At 35.0% G+C, this 15448-nt stretch overlaps 1 protein-coding gene across 9 annotated transcripts in view; it reads right to left on the reverse strand.

Moving 5' to 3' along the window:
- The window catches only part of SMG7 (SMG7 nonsense mediated mRNA decay factor), a 68111-nt gene that overhangs the window by 31073 nt on the left and 21590 nt on the right, over window positions 1–15448 (reverse strand). For all 9 annotated transcript variants that reach the window (XM_024732395.1, XM_024732394.1, XM_024732396.1 and 6 more), the window contains 3 exons: window positions 8782–8813; window positions 6262–6379; window positions 4388–4520 (listed from right to left, as the gene is read on the reverse strand). In XM_024732395.1, coding sequence (XP_024588163.1) covers window positions 4388–4520; window positions 6262–6379; window positions 8782–8813 — 283 coding nt within the window. The remainder of the gene's footprint in view (window positions 1–4387; window positions 4521–6261; window positions 6380–8781; window positions 8814–15448) is intronic.

Consider the following 15448-nt stretch of genomic DNA (forward strand, 5'->3'; position numbering starts at 1 on the left):
ATTAAAATTCAAAACTCATCTGAGTCTATAAGGCTGTACAATGATTTGGACTTGGTGTACTTCCCCAATCTGGTAGCTTAATCTGCACTGCATGTCATCAAAAAAGATGTACGAACATTACTGTTCACAACATCATTAACTGTTTCAATTATCAAGCCAAAATAACAACAACAACAAAAAATGCAAGCAACGAGTCCTATTAATGTTGAGATCTGAAAAAAAGTTTATTGCTGCTCATTCTACAACTGTTGTGATCACTCAACCACTGCCTATGGAATGCAGTGGGGAAAGATCAATGCTTGATTATAAAAATTTTTTTAAATAAATTTCAAAATTAGATTACTTGTATATTTTTCTTTATAAGACAATATTTTGAGACATTTGAATGATTTTATTATTGACTTGCTTATAAAGTGTTTTTGCAAATAACATGCCCCCTCAACAAAAATGATGATTCTTGCTTTACTTGTCTGGATTTATCAATGTCCAATCAAACCCTCGGAAATGTGTTACATGTATATCACATCATAAAAAAAAGGTTAAGAATCATTTTTCAAGATAACAAACAAGTCTGTGTAATGGCTAATATAAAAATGTACTGCAGAAAGTGGATGCTTTCCCTCTACCTCCACCAGGGCCAGCTGCAGCAAGTCCCTACTACCCCTGCCTCCCTACTTCAGTTGTGTTCACAGTTTAAATTTCTACTACATGAGGGAAGGAAGCGATTTAAACTGGAGATGAGACTGGAGTTTTAAAACTGGACTAAGTTTAAAATCCTAAAAGCAATCAGAATGGTACGAAATCTGTCCAAGATGTTATGATGGGAATCCGGAATTCAACAAAGCATAGTTGAAAGTAGTGAAGTGGGGGTGGGGGCTGGGATACCATTTCTGTCAACACCCCACTGAGCTAAGGCTATTCAATTAACATGTAGAGTCAAATGTACACATAATTCTACATCATGATTTTCACTTAATAATAACAAAATTTCCTCATCTTAAAAAAAAATCTTCATAAATAGGACCTAATTAAACTTAAAACCTTTCACAGAGCAAAGGAAACAGTCAACAAAACGAAAAGACAACCTACTGAATGGGAGAAAATATTTGCAAGTGATATGACTGATAAGGGGTTAATATCCAAAATAATATGTAAACAGCTCATACAACTTAATATCAAAAAACAACCAGATTAAAAAATGGGCAGAAGACCTGAATAGACATTTTTCCAAAGAAGACATAGAGATGACCAACAGGCACACGAAAAGAGGCTCAACATTGCTAATCATCAGAGAAATGCAAATTAAAACTACAATGAGGTATCACCTCACACCTGTCAGAATGGCTATCATCTAAAAGACCACAAATAAAAAAAAAAAAAAAGACCACAAATAAGAAATGCTGGTGAGGATGTGGAGAAAAGTGAGCCCCCATACACTGTTGGTAGAAATGTAAATTGGTGCAGCCACTGTGGAAAACAGTACGGAGGGGTCTCAAAAAAATAAAAACAGATCTACCATAGGACCCGGCAATTCCACTCCTGGGCATAAATCCAAAAAAAACGGAAACACTAATTCAAAAAGATACGTGCACCCCCCAATGTTCACAGTAGCATTATATACAACTGCCAAGATATGGAAGAAACCTAACTGTCCATCAACAGATGAATGGATAAAGAAGATGGGGTGTGTGGCGCTGTGTGTGTGTGTCTGTATGTGTGTGTGTGTGTGTGTGTGTCCCCACATACATACATATACAATGAAACACTACTCAGCTATAAAAAAGAACGAAATTTTGCCACTTGCAACAACATGGATGGACTTGGAGGATATTATGTTAAACGAAATAAGTCAGGCAGAGAAAGACAAATGCTGCATGTTATCACTTATATGTGGAATCTAAAAAAACAACAAAGCAGTGGATATTAAAAAAAAGAAACAGACTCACAGATATAGAGAACAAACTAGTGGTTACCAGCTAGGAGAGGAAAGGGAGAGGGGCAAGATAGGGGTAGGGGATGAAGAGGTACAAACTACTATGTATAAAATAAATAAGCTACAAGGATATATTATACAGCACAGGGAATACAGCCAATATTTATAATAACTATAAATAGAGTATAACCTTAAAAAATTGTAACTATGTTGTACACCTGAAACATAATATTGTACATCAACTAAACCTCAAAAAAAAATCTTCATAAATACCATTTATAATAGTTTCATAATTCCATTTTTCAGATAGGCTATAATTTATTTAATCATTACTCTATTGCAGGATATTGGTATTGTTTTCAAATTTTAATATTTGAATTATAATATCTATTTGTTCTTTTAAATATAAGTATTATTGTTAAATATCCACTAATCTATGGACAAAGAAAAAACTGTACTGTAAAAACTATCTGGTAGCTTCTGTATTTCAAAAAACTTTAAATAAAATGAAAGAACAGAATAAATTGGAGAAAAAGATGTTTGTCAAAAAAAAAGGAAGAAAAATAATATCCCCTTATATAGAAAAAGCTCAGACAAATCACCATGGAAAAAACTAGGGTCTGAACAATGAAAGGGAAAAGTAAATGAATAAATGATTTATATAAAATACAAATATGTAATAAAATATAAAAGTTCAACATCACTAGTAATTAGATTACATTAAATTTTAAATGAAAAATTATTTTCCGTCTATCAAGTATAAATTATTCAATTAATCATTCATTTGCCTTTATTGAAATATTTAACACTGGTGAGTGGATGTCAAGACAGACACTTGCATACACTACTGATGGAAATACAAAAATATAAATGATAACCTTTTGGGAAAACAATTATGTGTATCAATATAGTATTAAAGCTCCACTCATCCAATGATTTAATTCACCATCCAATGAAGAACCTATCCTCAGGAAGTAATCCAGTATTAGAGAAAATGCTTTATAAACAAAGATGCTTATCAAACTGTTTAATAATACAAGGAAAAACTTACATTATGTTTATAAAGCTGATAAAAGAATGAATAGGTACAACCATGTACGAAAGTATAAAAACACTAGAAACATACATATTAAAAGTGGTAATTTATCCTGAATGAAACGGTAATGAAAAATTTTTGACTTTTTATAATTTTCAAATCTTTTGAAATTAGTATGCATGTTTTTATAATCAGAAAGCCAAAAGAAACCCTGTATCTATTAAATGTATCCATCTCCTCATTTAGACTGGATATTCCCTTGAAAGTTAAAGATGGTCTCTTTTCTCTCCAATTCTCAGGGTCTAGTATTGTGCCTTACAAAGAGTAGACTTTTAATAGCTATTTGTAGAATGAATTAATCTTTAACATCTGCTAATAAGGATTAGTTAGCGGCAAACCACAGTTCCCCTCTCCAGAAATATCAACTTTTGCTAAAAGTTGGCATCAATTTAAAAATGAATTTTGAGAACAAGAACCATACTTGAGTTCTTTCAATGATGAACTGTGATGAATGTTTTAGTCTAAGTAAAACAAATAATCTCTGTAAGATGATGGCTATTTGATATCTTTTAATAGTCTTCTTTCTCTTCATTCTAAAAAGTAGTAAAACCAAAATGGAGCCAAAATACAGGTAGCAATGGTCAAGCAGCAGCACAGAGAGTAGGTTCTTGAATTTCTTTTGGAGCAAGATCTGCAAAACCTTGTCTTGTCATTATAAGATGAGAATTTATACACATGTTATTAATTAAATTATGAATGCTATTACAAGTGGATGAGATGATGTTTTCTAAAGAATTCTGTTTAAATAAAACTCACTGTCCAAAAAGATTTATTTATTCTTTTACCTCGCCTGATTCAGAAGTCATATCAAGATGTAATTAAGGACAAGGAAAGTCTCTGAGGACAATAAATAATAGCTTACTATTCAAACTGAGGAAAGGCTACTCTATTTCTTAGGTAGTTTAATAGCACTGAAGCTCCAGATAAATTCTACTGTATATATAATACTATGAAAACTCACTTGATATCACGAATTTTGACTATTTCTTACCTGGCAAAACATAGCTGTTACTTTCACAATGACTACACCCATACATTTACATTTGCTCTACTACCACCTGTAACTCACTACTTCTGCTGTTTCACTAAGGCATTGCTCTCATTACCCTTTTTTTTATTCACACAATTATACCTCTAACCTTTAAGCTGAACCATCACCTTTTTAAGAGCAGAGTCTTTACTGTTTTAAAGGTCTTATGGTAAGTAATTTCAGACATTTTGATTCATCTGAGATTATAGGTGATCAACTCCTGGATGGACCATACAGTGGGTACCCCAAGTGCTTATATGAACAAGATGTGTACAAAGAGAATATTCACTACTAATTTAGGAAAATTGGTATACAGTGCAGAACTCACCTGAGTATAGAAGCCACTAGCTGCCTCTAGGAACAGAGAAAGGTTTGCCTGAACTTCACTCCGATTCGGGTTTGCTCGATTCTTTGCCTGGCCTTGTAGTGTTGTGATCTGATTCTTAAAGGCATGATTCCAGCTGAAAACAAAATGTAATTCTATTTGGTATAGCAGTGACTCACTGGGCAGACACTGGTCCCCCTGAGAACAAGAAAGAACTGTTTGTTATAATTATAACACACTAGACAGTAAACCTGCATTAAAGTTATTCACTTAAATAACTTTATGCTCCCCTTTGAACAAGACTAAACAAGCAGTAGAATGCAACTGACCTTAGTAAACACTTACCAAATGTTCGAATAATCAGACTGTGGCTTCAGTTATTAATCTTTTAGGGCTACTAGACTTAGAACCTATTTAGGAATCCTCATACAAAATTAGAACTACAGTGGCAAGACCAAAGTAAAAGCAAGCTATTAACAAATTTCCATACATTGCACCATTGTGTCAAAAAATATGTGAGTGTTCTGTATCAAGTGGCATGTCTGGGGGTGGGGGTGGGGGAGATTTTTTTGTAAATATTAAGCCATATCTCTTATTTCTCTAAAACTTATTTCCCACAGCACTCAGTTCTAGTTCTATTTAATAGTTTATTTCTCTTGGGGTTAATATTTTCGTTAGAGCTTGAAATATAAACTCACTTTGACATTTCAATTTTGGCTATTCAAACTAAGAAACAACACAATGCTGAAATATGGCACACCAAAATCCTGTTATAAAATGCCTTTCGAATTGTATAGAGAATCATTTTAAATTCAGTTGTGGAGAAATACAGTCACTCCCTAATTTGGAAATCACAAAGAAACAAAACAAAAAAAGGGAACTAGGATGGAGGGAAGATATTACTGGCTGAAGGAAGCAAACACAGATAGATAGAGGGTTTACAACCTACCTGGAAAGTACCTAATTCTTTATCAACAGCAGCTTTTGAGGCTCTTTTGAAGCACTGGGGTTTTTAATGATTTATGAGGGCAATCAATCACTCCCTCAGCATTTTTGATGCCATCTTATCCATGACTCTAATATCAAAAATATGGGTTTGAGTGGTTGTGATTAAGCTCTATTACTAGATCTCCTAACAATATAAAGGTTAGGTGTGCAATACAGGAAAAACTAATCTTCACCACTACTTAGGGCAACAGGCATTATTAAAAAGAATATTCTTGATTTTTAATTTTCCACCAGGCTAATGTCCTTGTTCCAATTTATAAGGCAAGGTCTTCCATGAAAGACATTTATTTACTCAGTTGGGAATCTGGTCATCTGCTATTTCACCCCTAATAGAAAGAATGAGTGGAATAGCCTAAATATACAAAATCTTTCTTCAGTCTTATTAGGGGGGAAAAAAAGGAAACACCTATTTATTGGATTAAAAGGAAGAACTTTCCTTACAATGTAAACACATTTTCCTTTGGAAGAAACTTATACAATCATATTTATCAAAGAAAGCCTACTTCGTATTTCTTTTTTTAAATCATGGCTCAAATATAGGACTGAATACACTACAGAGAATCCAAACACTGTCTCTTAGTACTTGAAACACATACAAATTTGTTTTTATGATACGCCCTGAAGACCTTAATAAAACTCAACGCTAAACATTTCTCCTCTTGCTACCTAAGACTGTATCTAAAGTAATAACAATGGTCAAATATTTTGCTCAAAAAGATCACAAGTATTAGAATTTCTTTCCTTTTTTTTTCATTGAAAAAGCTTACTCTGAAATAGGTTAAAAAGAAACAACCAAATTGTTCTCTTCTATTCTAAAGTCTTGGTGAGGTTCCTGATCTTACAGGGACATCCCAAATGATAGTACTTACAGATCCTGTTCTACTTTCTTGTCTAAAGCATATTCCAAATCAGTAACCAGCATCTTCTGGTACAGGTCCTGCAGAGCCTGCCTGGATGTCCAGACCTCGGCTGGACCCAGCTTAGAATCTGAGTAACAAAACAAAAACAGAACAGTAGACGATAAACAGATAGTTAAGACCATTATGCCACACCAACAATTCCTTCACTCTCCATTCCCCAAAGCAAAAACATGCTTTAAACAGATATCATAGATAGCTGCAGAAGTTTTATACTACTACATCTCAGATGACTTTCACCTTTTGGCTAATGACTACATCTGTTTCAAAATGCTTCTGTATTTGTCTTTTAGTTTTGAAATAATGCCATGAAATGAAAAAGGCTTAAAAAAAGAGAATGGTTCACCCTTTGATCTTGGTTTGGATTTCTATGCATTCATACCATAGGAAGCCATATGCCTCATAATAAGTCACCCCATTTGAAATGATGGACTGCCAAGTTGGTCTGTTTACTCTCATAACTGTATCTCTTTGTCCAAAGAAGCTTTTCTCTTTTTCTTTTGAATCATTTCCACAATTGTCCTTACAGAATCCTCCTGTCGGCTCACAATCCAGCAGCTGTTTGGGCATTCTGCTATTACTCCTACTCTCCTATGTATGTCAAGCCAATAAAGTCTTGACAGTGAGTGTTATTTTAACCATCGGTAGACTGCTTGCCAAGACACTTTGTGAGCCATACATACTTGCTATTTAATGTAAATGAGGACCAGTAGCAGACAGTGATTAAACTGCTCAAGAGGCCAAATGAGAGACTGGGTGCAAGATGAAATCAGAAAGTCAGGCTATAACTATATGTAATACCAAAGTGGGGTCATATTGTCTGCCAGAGTCCTACAAGGCACATTAGCCTTTCTGATTACTAGGCTTATGAGTGCAATAATTGACAGTGAGCTGCCTCAAGAGAAGAATTTAATAATGGACTTTGCAATTATGTATCTCCGGCTGCTAGTTAGCCCGTCTGGTTGCGTTTAGTATTTTGCCGCTGCACAACGGCATAATCTTCACTCTTCTTTAGGTCTGCTATTAGTATCTGCAGCCAGCATAATCCTATTCCGCATACAGAATCTCCCAGACAACAGAGTTAATCCGTACAAGAGGCTGCTGGCTACTAAAAAATAGGGCCTAGTTTTTGGTATCAGGTTCTCGGTCCCTTCCTTATTAAGCTTTTAATGACTAAATAAATAGATTTATAGATTTATTCAACCCTGCTTCAATTCACTGATGGCAGGAAAAGGAATGTAAGGGATCATTAACTCTGACCTATCAGTGAGACTGTCATTTAAATGAGCAGACTTAGTATCTTAAGGACAGGTCACCTTCTGGGCAGGTCAAATGTCCCCTACAAAAGTCAAACCCTCAGCCTACTTACTGCGGGTGTTCAAGAGTTAAGAAAATGTAAAAGGTATATAGATGGCTTAACATTGTTCCATGCACAATTTCTGTCACGCAATATAGATTATGCTTACAATGCCAATACAAGAGCATAATAAAGTAGCTCAGAGCTGACATCAGAATCCATAGTATGGAAGATGATGACAGTTATGTTAATAATGGGAAGAACTATAAACCTATAAAAAGTGTTTTTGGTTTTTCCATTATTTTTCTTGAGCAAGATGACAATGAGATTATCTAAAATTCTTAGAACATTAGCCTGCAATTCTAGAGGTTGAGAAAAAGAGATCTAAATAGCCCATTTCCTCTTGGTTGTAAATTTTGGCAGGTATGCTGCTTACAAGTTTAACTCTTCTTTGCAGGTTTCACTGCAGAACTAAAATCTTCAAAAATGAGGATGAGATCCATTAGCACTTATTGTTTTTTTAAATTTTAGGATGGTTATAGAAAGCATATTGTTGTTATGCTGTTATAGAGAACATATTGATCACTACATAGTTATTGCCATATATTTCCTTATTTTGGAGTTAAATTCATCTGCTCCTTTTAGTGACTAATTCCAGTTATTCTTTCAAAAACACCTTGGCTGTTATTCAAAACAAAAAAGGTGAGAAAAGAAAGAAAAATGGCAAGGTAGCTCATTCAATTTCAAGGACTTTCAATTCGCAAGAGTTTTCCTGTAAACATTTTTTTCTGAAGGTTTACCTACTATTCAAGTTTGGGGAATTATAAACACAAAGATATAAATCTAATACTATGAGGTATTTGTGTTTATATGGTATATGAATTATTTTTTCTGTATCTCTTAAGTAGCTGATAAATAGCTTGTAAAAATTAAATGAGTATATGCATTAAATTAAGTAATATTCAACTCAGTGTAGCACAGATTACATAAAAATTTTGACAAGCCATCTAAGTAAGAATTCAAAGTATAAAAACAATAAATATTTAAAATAAAGAGTAAGTTATCATCCCCTCTGGCAACCAGGACAGTACTACAAGTAGTATAATAAGATGATACACTTCCCTTAATTTAATGGTATAAAATAAGTTGTGAAGAACAAAAGAGCCAGCAAATACCTGTCATGTCAGCCTTCAGGACTTCTGCCTGCCTAAAAAAGGGAAAAAGAACCTCTGTTAGAAACAAACTAGGCTCACCCAACATAAGTAACACTAAAAGTTAAGTAAAATTATATATGACAGTAAGAATGTATAACAGCTCTATTTGTGGCACTGCAAATAGTGTCCCTGCTTTAATGTTTAGAGTAGCATTAGATCTTGGCAAATTGATGCCATTCCTTACAAGTTCACAGGGTCATCGCAAACTCTTCTACTGAGTAGAGTTCATTTTCTTACTGTTTACCTCCAAATTTTCCCTCCATGAGGCCAGGAAATTCTATGTTTCTCAATTCACTAGCCACTACAACTATTTCAAATCTCCATTCTCCTCAATTCTTTTCGGCAAAGGACAGCCCCATACCTCAGGAAAAACAATGCCCAGTTACTAAACACTTACAGTCAGAGAGCCCTCTTCTTTCTTACTCTTGTTAAAATACTAGCAGTACTGCATCTCTTACCTAAGACCAGTAATTACACTTAGTATGCTTTCTAACCTTTTTAAGGACTTCTGCTCCTTTAATTACCCTCTCCCCTCTTTCAATAATTTAAAAACTTCCCTCTCTATTGGATCCTTCTCACAGTATTTAAACATGCCCTATTCTCTCACAGATTTTAAACCCTTCTATCCTAGATTTTCCTCTAGCTGCTGCTTCTTTTCTCTCTCCCAAACTCTTCAAGAATTGCCTATATTCAAGAGGTCCAAAACTGAACTCGTGACCCATCCCCACCCCCATCCCTGGTTCTCTTTCTAGTGTTTTGTACCTAGGCAAATGTATCAAGGCTTGCCAGTTGTGAAAAGCAAACACCTGGAAGTCATCCATAACATTCTCTCAAATCCCTGGTAATCTATCAACTCCAAAAAATTTTACCTACCAAATACATCTTGAATCTGTAGCTCTCCCTTTACTTCCTCTTCAGTCACTATAATTCAAGTTACAACCATCCCTTGCCTGGAGTATTGCAAAGCCACCAAATTGTTTTCTCCACTTCACTCTTGTCTCATTTCATTCTGCTCTCTCCACTGCTACCAGAAGGATCTTTAAAAAAATGCAAATCTGACCTCCCCAATTGCGCACTTAAAACCCTTTAATGATTTTCCACTGCTTTTAGGGTAAAAACCAAGATCTTTATTAAAGTGGTCTACAAAGTCCTCTGTAACTGAATAGAGTCTCTGTACTCTACTTCTACCATTATTCTCTTCTCTCCTTGGTCTCTGTGTTCCAGCCCCTGGACTTCTTTCTGGATTCTCCAATGTGCTTGGCTCCCTTGACGCTCAGGGCCTTTGTAAAGAAGAGTCCCTTTGCTAGGAATACATCTTCCTCCTTTGTCTGGTTAATTACTCATCCTTTGTCTCAGTAAAGACATTACCTCCTCAGGAAGCTTTACTTGAACCCTGCATACATGAAGGATATTCCTGTTTTATGCTCTCAAAGCACTTGTACTTTTTCTTTACAGTGTGTATCACAGATTTTAGGAATGCTCACCATCACAACTTCTTTGCCTACACAGGGCATTCAATACATATTTTTTAAGTGAAGGAAGGAAAAAGGCTAAATTATTTTCATATACTCTAAAAAGGTAAGTATATAAACTTACGAGATTTCCATTTTTAAAAACAAAGTTTGACATAAAAGCTAGAGAATATTTAGAGATTCTAAAAGTTTTACTGTAAATGCTTTATGTAATTTATTATTTGATAACAACTGTGAATTTTAGTTTCATCAAAACATAACATGAATCTTTTTGTTTTCTTAGCTTTTAAAAAGATATCTATATTTTTTAAAAATCAAGATTTCAAATAGAATCACAATACGATGCTATAGAAACCACAAACCACAAGAACTATCAATATAAATGAACAATACCAAATAAACAGCTACACTTAGTCCTAAAAGGTAACATCACATCAAATTCCATTATCCATAAAGCCTAGTTTGAGTGTTAAACTTCAGCCGTAAAAAAAAAAAAAAAAAAAATCCTCACAAAGTATTTGATTTATGCCCTTAAAATCTAAGATCATACTTAGGAATAGCACACATCCTAACCTACCAACAACCTCCTCTCCTCCCCCACCCCAAAACCCTCCTAGAGTACTAACTTATGAACCTTATACTGAGACAACCAACCTCACTTATGCATCTCCACTGATTCAATACCTTTCATTCTGAGCTGCCAAGTTACAAAGGACTTATTTCACAATGCTTCCATATGTTAGCTAAAAATACATACTCTAGTTTATACAAGATACACTTAGGATCATGTGTCTAATGATTGCTTTCTCTTTCCAAACAAGATTTGCTTGTAAAGATGAACAAATGTCATCTTGGTATGCTAACATCTGCCTAACGAGGATACCAATTTCCAGTCAAATGAAGATCATATTGAGCATATAACAGGAACTATTTCCAAATAATCCGCTTCTCTGATGGGCCATCAGTAAGAGAAGAGCTATAATTCTAACAGTTTCTGGAGCAGGCTTCTAGGCTTTGATAAACAAAGATCAAAATTTCACTCTACATTTTTATACACTATAATCTGCCCAAGAAAAATGTAAAACTAAAAATCCAAACACTAACAAAAGTGCAAAAATGTCATAAAAACTATCTGACATGAATGTTCAAGCATTTTGAAATTCCAAGAGTTCTGATTCCTTATTAACACAGGGGAAGAGATGCTCCTCTGTGCACAGTTCTCTCCTAGGTTCTGAAAGAGACATGTGTTAATGACTAAAATAACCTTGTTAAATTGAAAAGATGAAAAGCTAGCTAAATGGAAAATGTAACAACCTTGGGAGATAGCTACTATGATTCCCATCCCATAAACAAGGAAGTTAAAGCTCTGAAATAATTTGTCCATAGTCACAAAGCAATTAGGTACAATTAAGTACAAACTTAGTTCTTTCTGACTCCAAAGTCCAAGTCATTTCTATTTCTTTTAAATTAGAATAAAAAAATTCTATGACATAAAAAGCTAACGTAGACTTATCTAGGTTCAGTTTTGTGCTCTGTCGATTAAACCCTAACATTTAAGACAACTAGTCTAAATTTAAAAATCGGTTCAGGGACTTCCCTGGTGGTCCAGTGGTTAAGCATCTGCCTTCCAATGCAGGGGATGTGGGTTCAATCCCTGGTCGGGGAACTAAGATCCCACATGACGCGGCGCAGCTAAGCCAGTGCGCCACAACTACTGAGCCTGTGCGCGGCAAACTACAGAGACCACGCGCTCTGGAGCCCACGTGCCACGCACCGCAACAAAGAGCCCACGTGCTGCAACAAAGGGCAACGAAGATCCCACGTGCTGCAACTAAGGCCCCACACAGCCAAAAATAATAAATAAATAAATTAAATAAACAGATATTTTTTAAAAGATCACATTAGGAAATAAATACCTGGGATTTTTATCAAAAGGACCACAAGAAGTAAAATTCACATTCTAGTGCAGTGGTCAGCCTGTGGATGAAATTCCCTCCTTCACACTGGATCAATTTTCATAAATAAATTTTATTGGAACAGTCACGCCCATTCGTTTACATATCATCTATGGCTGCTTTCTGCTACAAGAGCAGAGGTGAGTAGCTGCGACAACAATCACATGTCTCACCAAGCCTAAAACAGTTACTATCTGGGCCCTTTACAGAAAAAGTTTGGCTCTCCTGCTTCAGGGAGTACTTCATCAAAAATGAGAAGTCGAATATGTGTAAGTTCCCAAACCAAACAGTTTTCCCATATGAGGAATCATCAATAACAGTTTCCTCAGACTAAAGATCTATTTTTATTCGTTAATGTCATAATCTTGTCACAAAGAAGACTATGTTAAAATATAGTCTCATGTAATCAGAAAGTTAGTACTTGTAGGCCATGCTATATTTCTGATGGAATTAATTTGCAAATGGCTTAAAACATGGTTAGGTTTATATATTATTATCCACTAACTCTTCCTTTTTCTGTGTACCAAAAATACCCATTTAGATAGGTGAGAGGGTTAAACTAAAAATTATCTCACAAGAAAAGGAATCCCTATTCTCCCACTCTTAGTTTTTTTAATAATGTATAATATACAAGAAATCAAATCAATAGATATGTGATCTTACACCAACTGCTTTCATAAAGATTAGCACAAAATTGGCTATTTGATTATTTTACGTTTTTATAAAGAAAAAATACTACACCTCAATGACCTACTGGTTTTGTTAAAGACCAATATTGTTAAAGATTAACGTTACAATGCTTATATAAAGAGACAATAGTTTTTAAATGTTTCCTCTTGGCTTCTAGAAGGTGTGGCCACACGAGATCCTTTTTATTCTTACTTTAAGCTAAAGGAATTAATGAAAAGAATGAATGAATGAAGAATCAAAGAACTAAAATCATCATGCCTTCAATAATAAAATAGCACTATTAAATAGTTATAAAATATAAAGCTTTCAAAATACTAAATATATTGTCTCAGTTCGTAAATAATAAGGGAAATTAAGCATTTCTATCAAACACTAAAAGAGAAAGTCATTAAAAAACTGAATAAAATTTGAAACATTCAGTGATCATCAAATATGTTTAAAGCTAACCATCTGAAACAATACCCTTGGAGAGAACATGATCATCAAGATCTATAAATACATTTAATGCATTCTAATGCACTAGGTATATACTAAAATAGCTTACACTATATTTAGCACTTATTATTGCCAGACACTGTTCTAAAGTAAGGGCTTTCCATAGGGTAATCATTCAATCCTCACTATGTACTATTATTTTTTTTTTTTTTTTTTTTTTTTTTGTGGTATGTGGGCCTCTCACTGTTGTGGCCTCTCCTGTTGCGGAGCACAGGCTCCGGGCGCGCAAGCTCAGCAGCCATGGCTCACGGGCCCAGCTGCTCCGCGGCATGTGGGATCTTCCCGGACCGGGGCACGAACCCGTGTACCCTGCATCGGCAGGCAGACTCTCAACCACTGCGCCACCAGGGAAGCCCTACTATGTACTATTATTGCCCCCACTTTATAGCTGAAGAAACCCAAGGAGATAGAGATTAAGTAACATGCCCAAAGTCATCAAGTTAGCAAGTAGTAGAGGTAGCATTTTAACACCCTGATTCCAGAGGCTAACTCCTAACCATTGTATCATAGTTCCCGTTATACAAGACTGTAAAGGGAAAAAAAAATGGAATGTTTGATAGTAATTGCCCAAAGAATTGGGGTTTTCAAAGGTTAAACATTTTATGGTAATTTTTTAATAATGTCACTAGAGGAAAAAAACTAATTAATGGTTATCTTCTTTAACAAATAGCTTGATTATACATAGCACTGATATAACAATGCAAGGTAACAAATACAGGATAATCTCTCTTATGATCACACATTAATATTCATGGTTTAAAAATATAGGACATTTCCAAATCAGGGGCCGATACAATGAAGGATTCCTTTTACCTGGCCTTCCAACCCCCTTTCTCATATGAGCAGAACATAGGAATGTAAGCCAATATCCTCTAAACTCACAGTTGTTAAGGAAAGGTAAATCAGGCTCTTTTGTTCTGGGAGGTAATGCTAGAGCAACTTTTTTTGGAAATTTAAATAAAAGCCACAGCAGGTTTTATTTCAAGAAAATTTGTTTACCTATTTCCATAAAGTACTACGGAGTATTTGGGATAACAGTAGCCAACAATTATGACCATAAACATAATAACCTAATGATAATTATTTGTGTTAAATAACAGGCCAGACAGTAGACACTATAAGGTGAGTGTGTGCTTACACATGCAGACACACATGCACATATACACTTAGATCTTTAAGATATCACCAAGTGTCATGGCATTAATCAGAAAAAAATAAATCACATCACTCTACTGTTGAATTTCACATAGAAAAGAACATCTAGGGAAGATGCTGCTCCTAAAGGAGCTTTTCTCAGTAAGAGATAATAAAAATACTAACTTGCTTTCTCTCTTTATGGAACGTTTTGGCACGAATTTTCAAATCTCCTAACACTCCACTGCTCTATATTACAACGTTCACTCTACAATCTATACAATTTGAATATGTGTACCTAGTTTTATAAAGGGCCATTTCTGGTCTGGGAATCTCAAAGTATGAGAAGGAGTTATTCTTCCAGGCAGAGAAAATATCACAACAATAAAAACAAAGCTGGGCTTCCCTGGTGGCGCAGTGGTTGAGAGTCCGCCTGCCAATGCAGGGGACACAGGTTCGTGCCCCGGGCCAGGAGGATCCCACATGCCGCGGAGAAGTGAAGGAGGTAGATTAATGGATCAAATGCACAGTAGGAAGCTACAGAAGATGAGCTGGAGAATCAAGGCAGAGAGCAAACTGTGAGGCCTTGTATGACATGTTAAGGAGCTCAGATTCTATCTTTTAACTACTAGAACAGTGCTGAGTTTTAAACAGGGGCACAGCATTGTCAGAATTGCATTTTTAAAAGACTACAACAACAAGATGCATGGAAGGTGGATTTTAAAAGGGCGAGACTGGAAGAAAGGCAGTGATAATACAGATGAACAGAAAAGCCTCGATTCAAGAAATATCTGGAAAAAAAAAAAAAAAAAAAAAAAAGAAATATCTGGAAGTAAAATCAGCAGGAGAAAAATAAAGCAGAGGAAACAGTCTAAAATCATT

This window comes from Neophocaena asiaeorientalis, unplaced genomic scaffold (genome assembly GCF_003031525.2).
Source record: "Neophocaena asiaeorientalis asiaeorientalis breed wild unplaced genomic scaffold, Neophocaena_asiaeorientalis_V1.1 scaffold119, whole genome shotgun sequence".
In the NCBI taxonomy this organism is placed as follows: Eukaryota; Metazoa; Chordata; class Mammalia; order Artiodactyla; family Phocoenidae; genus Neophocaena; species Neophocaena asiaeorientalis.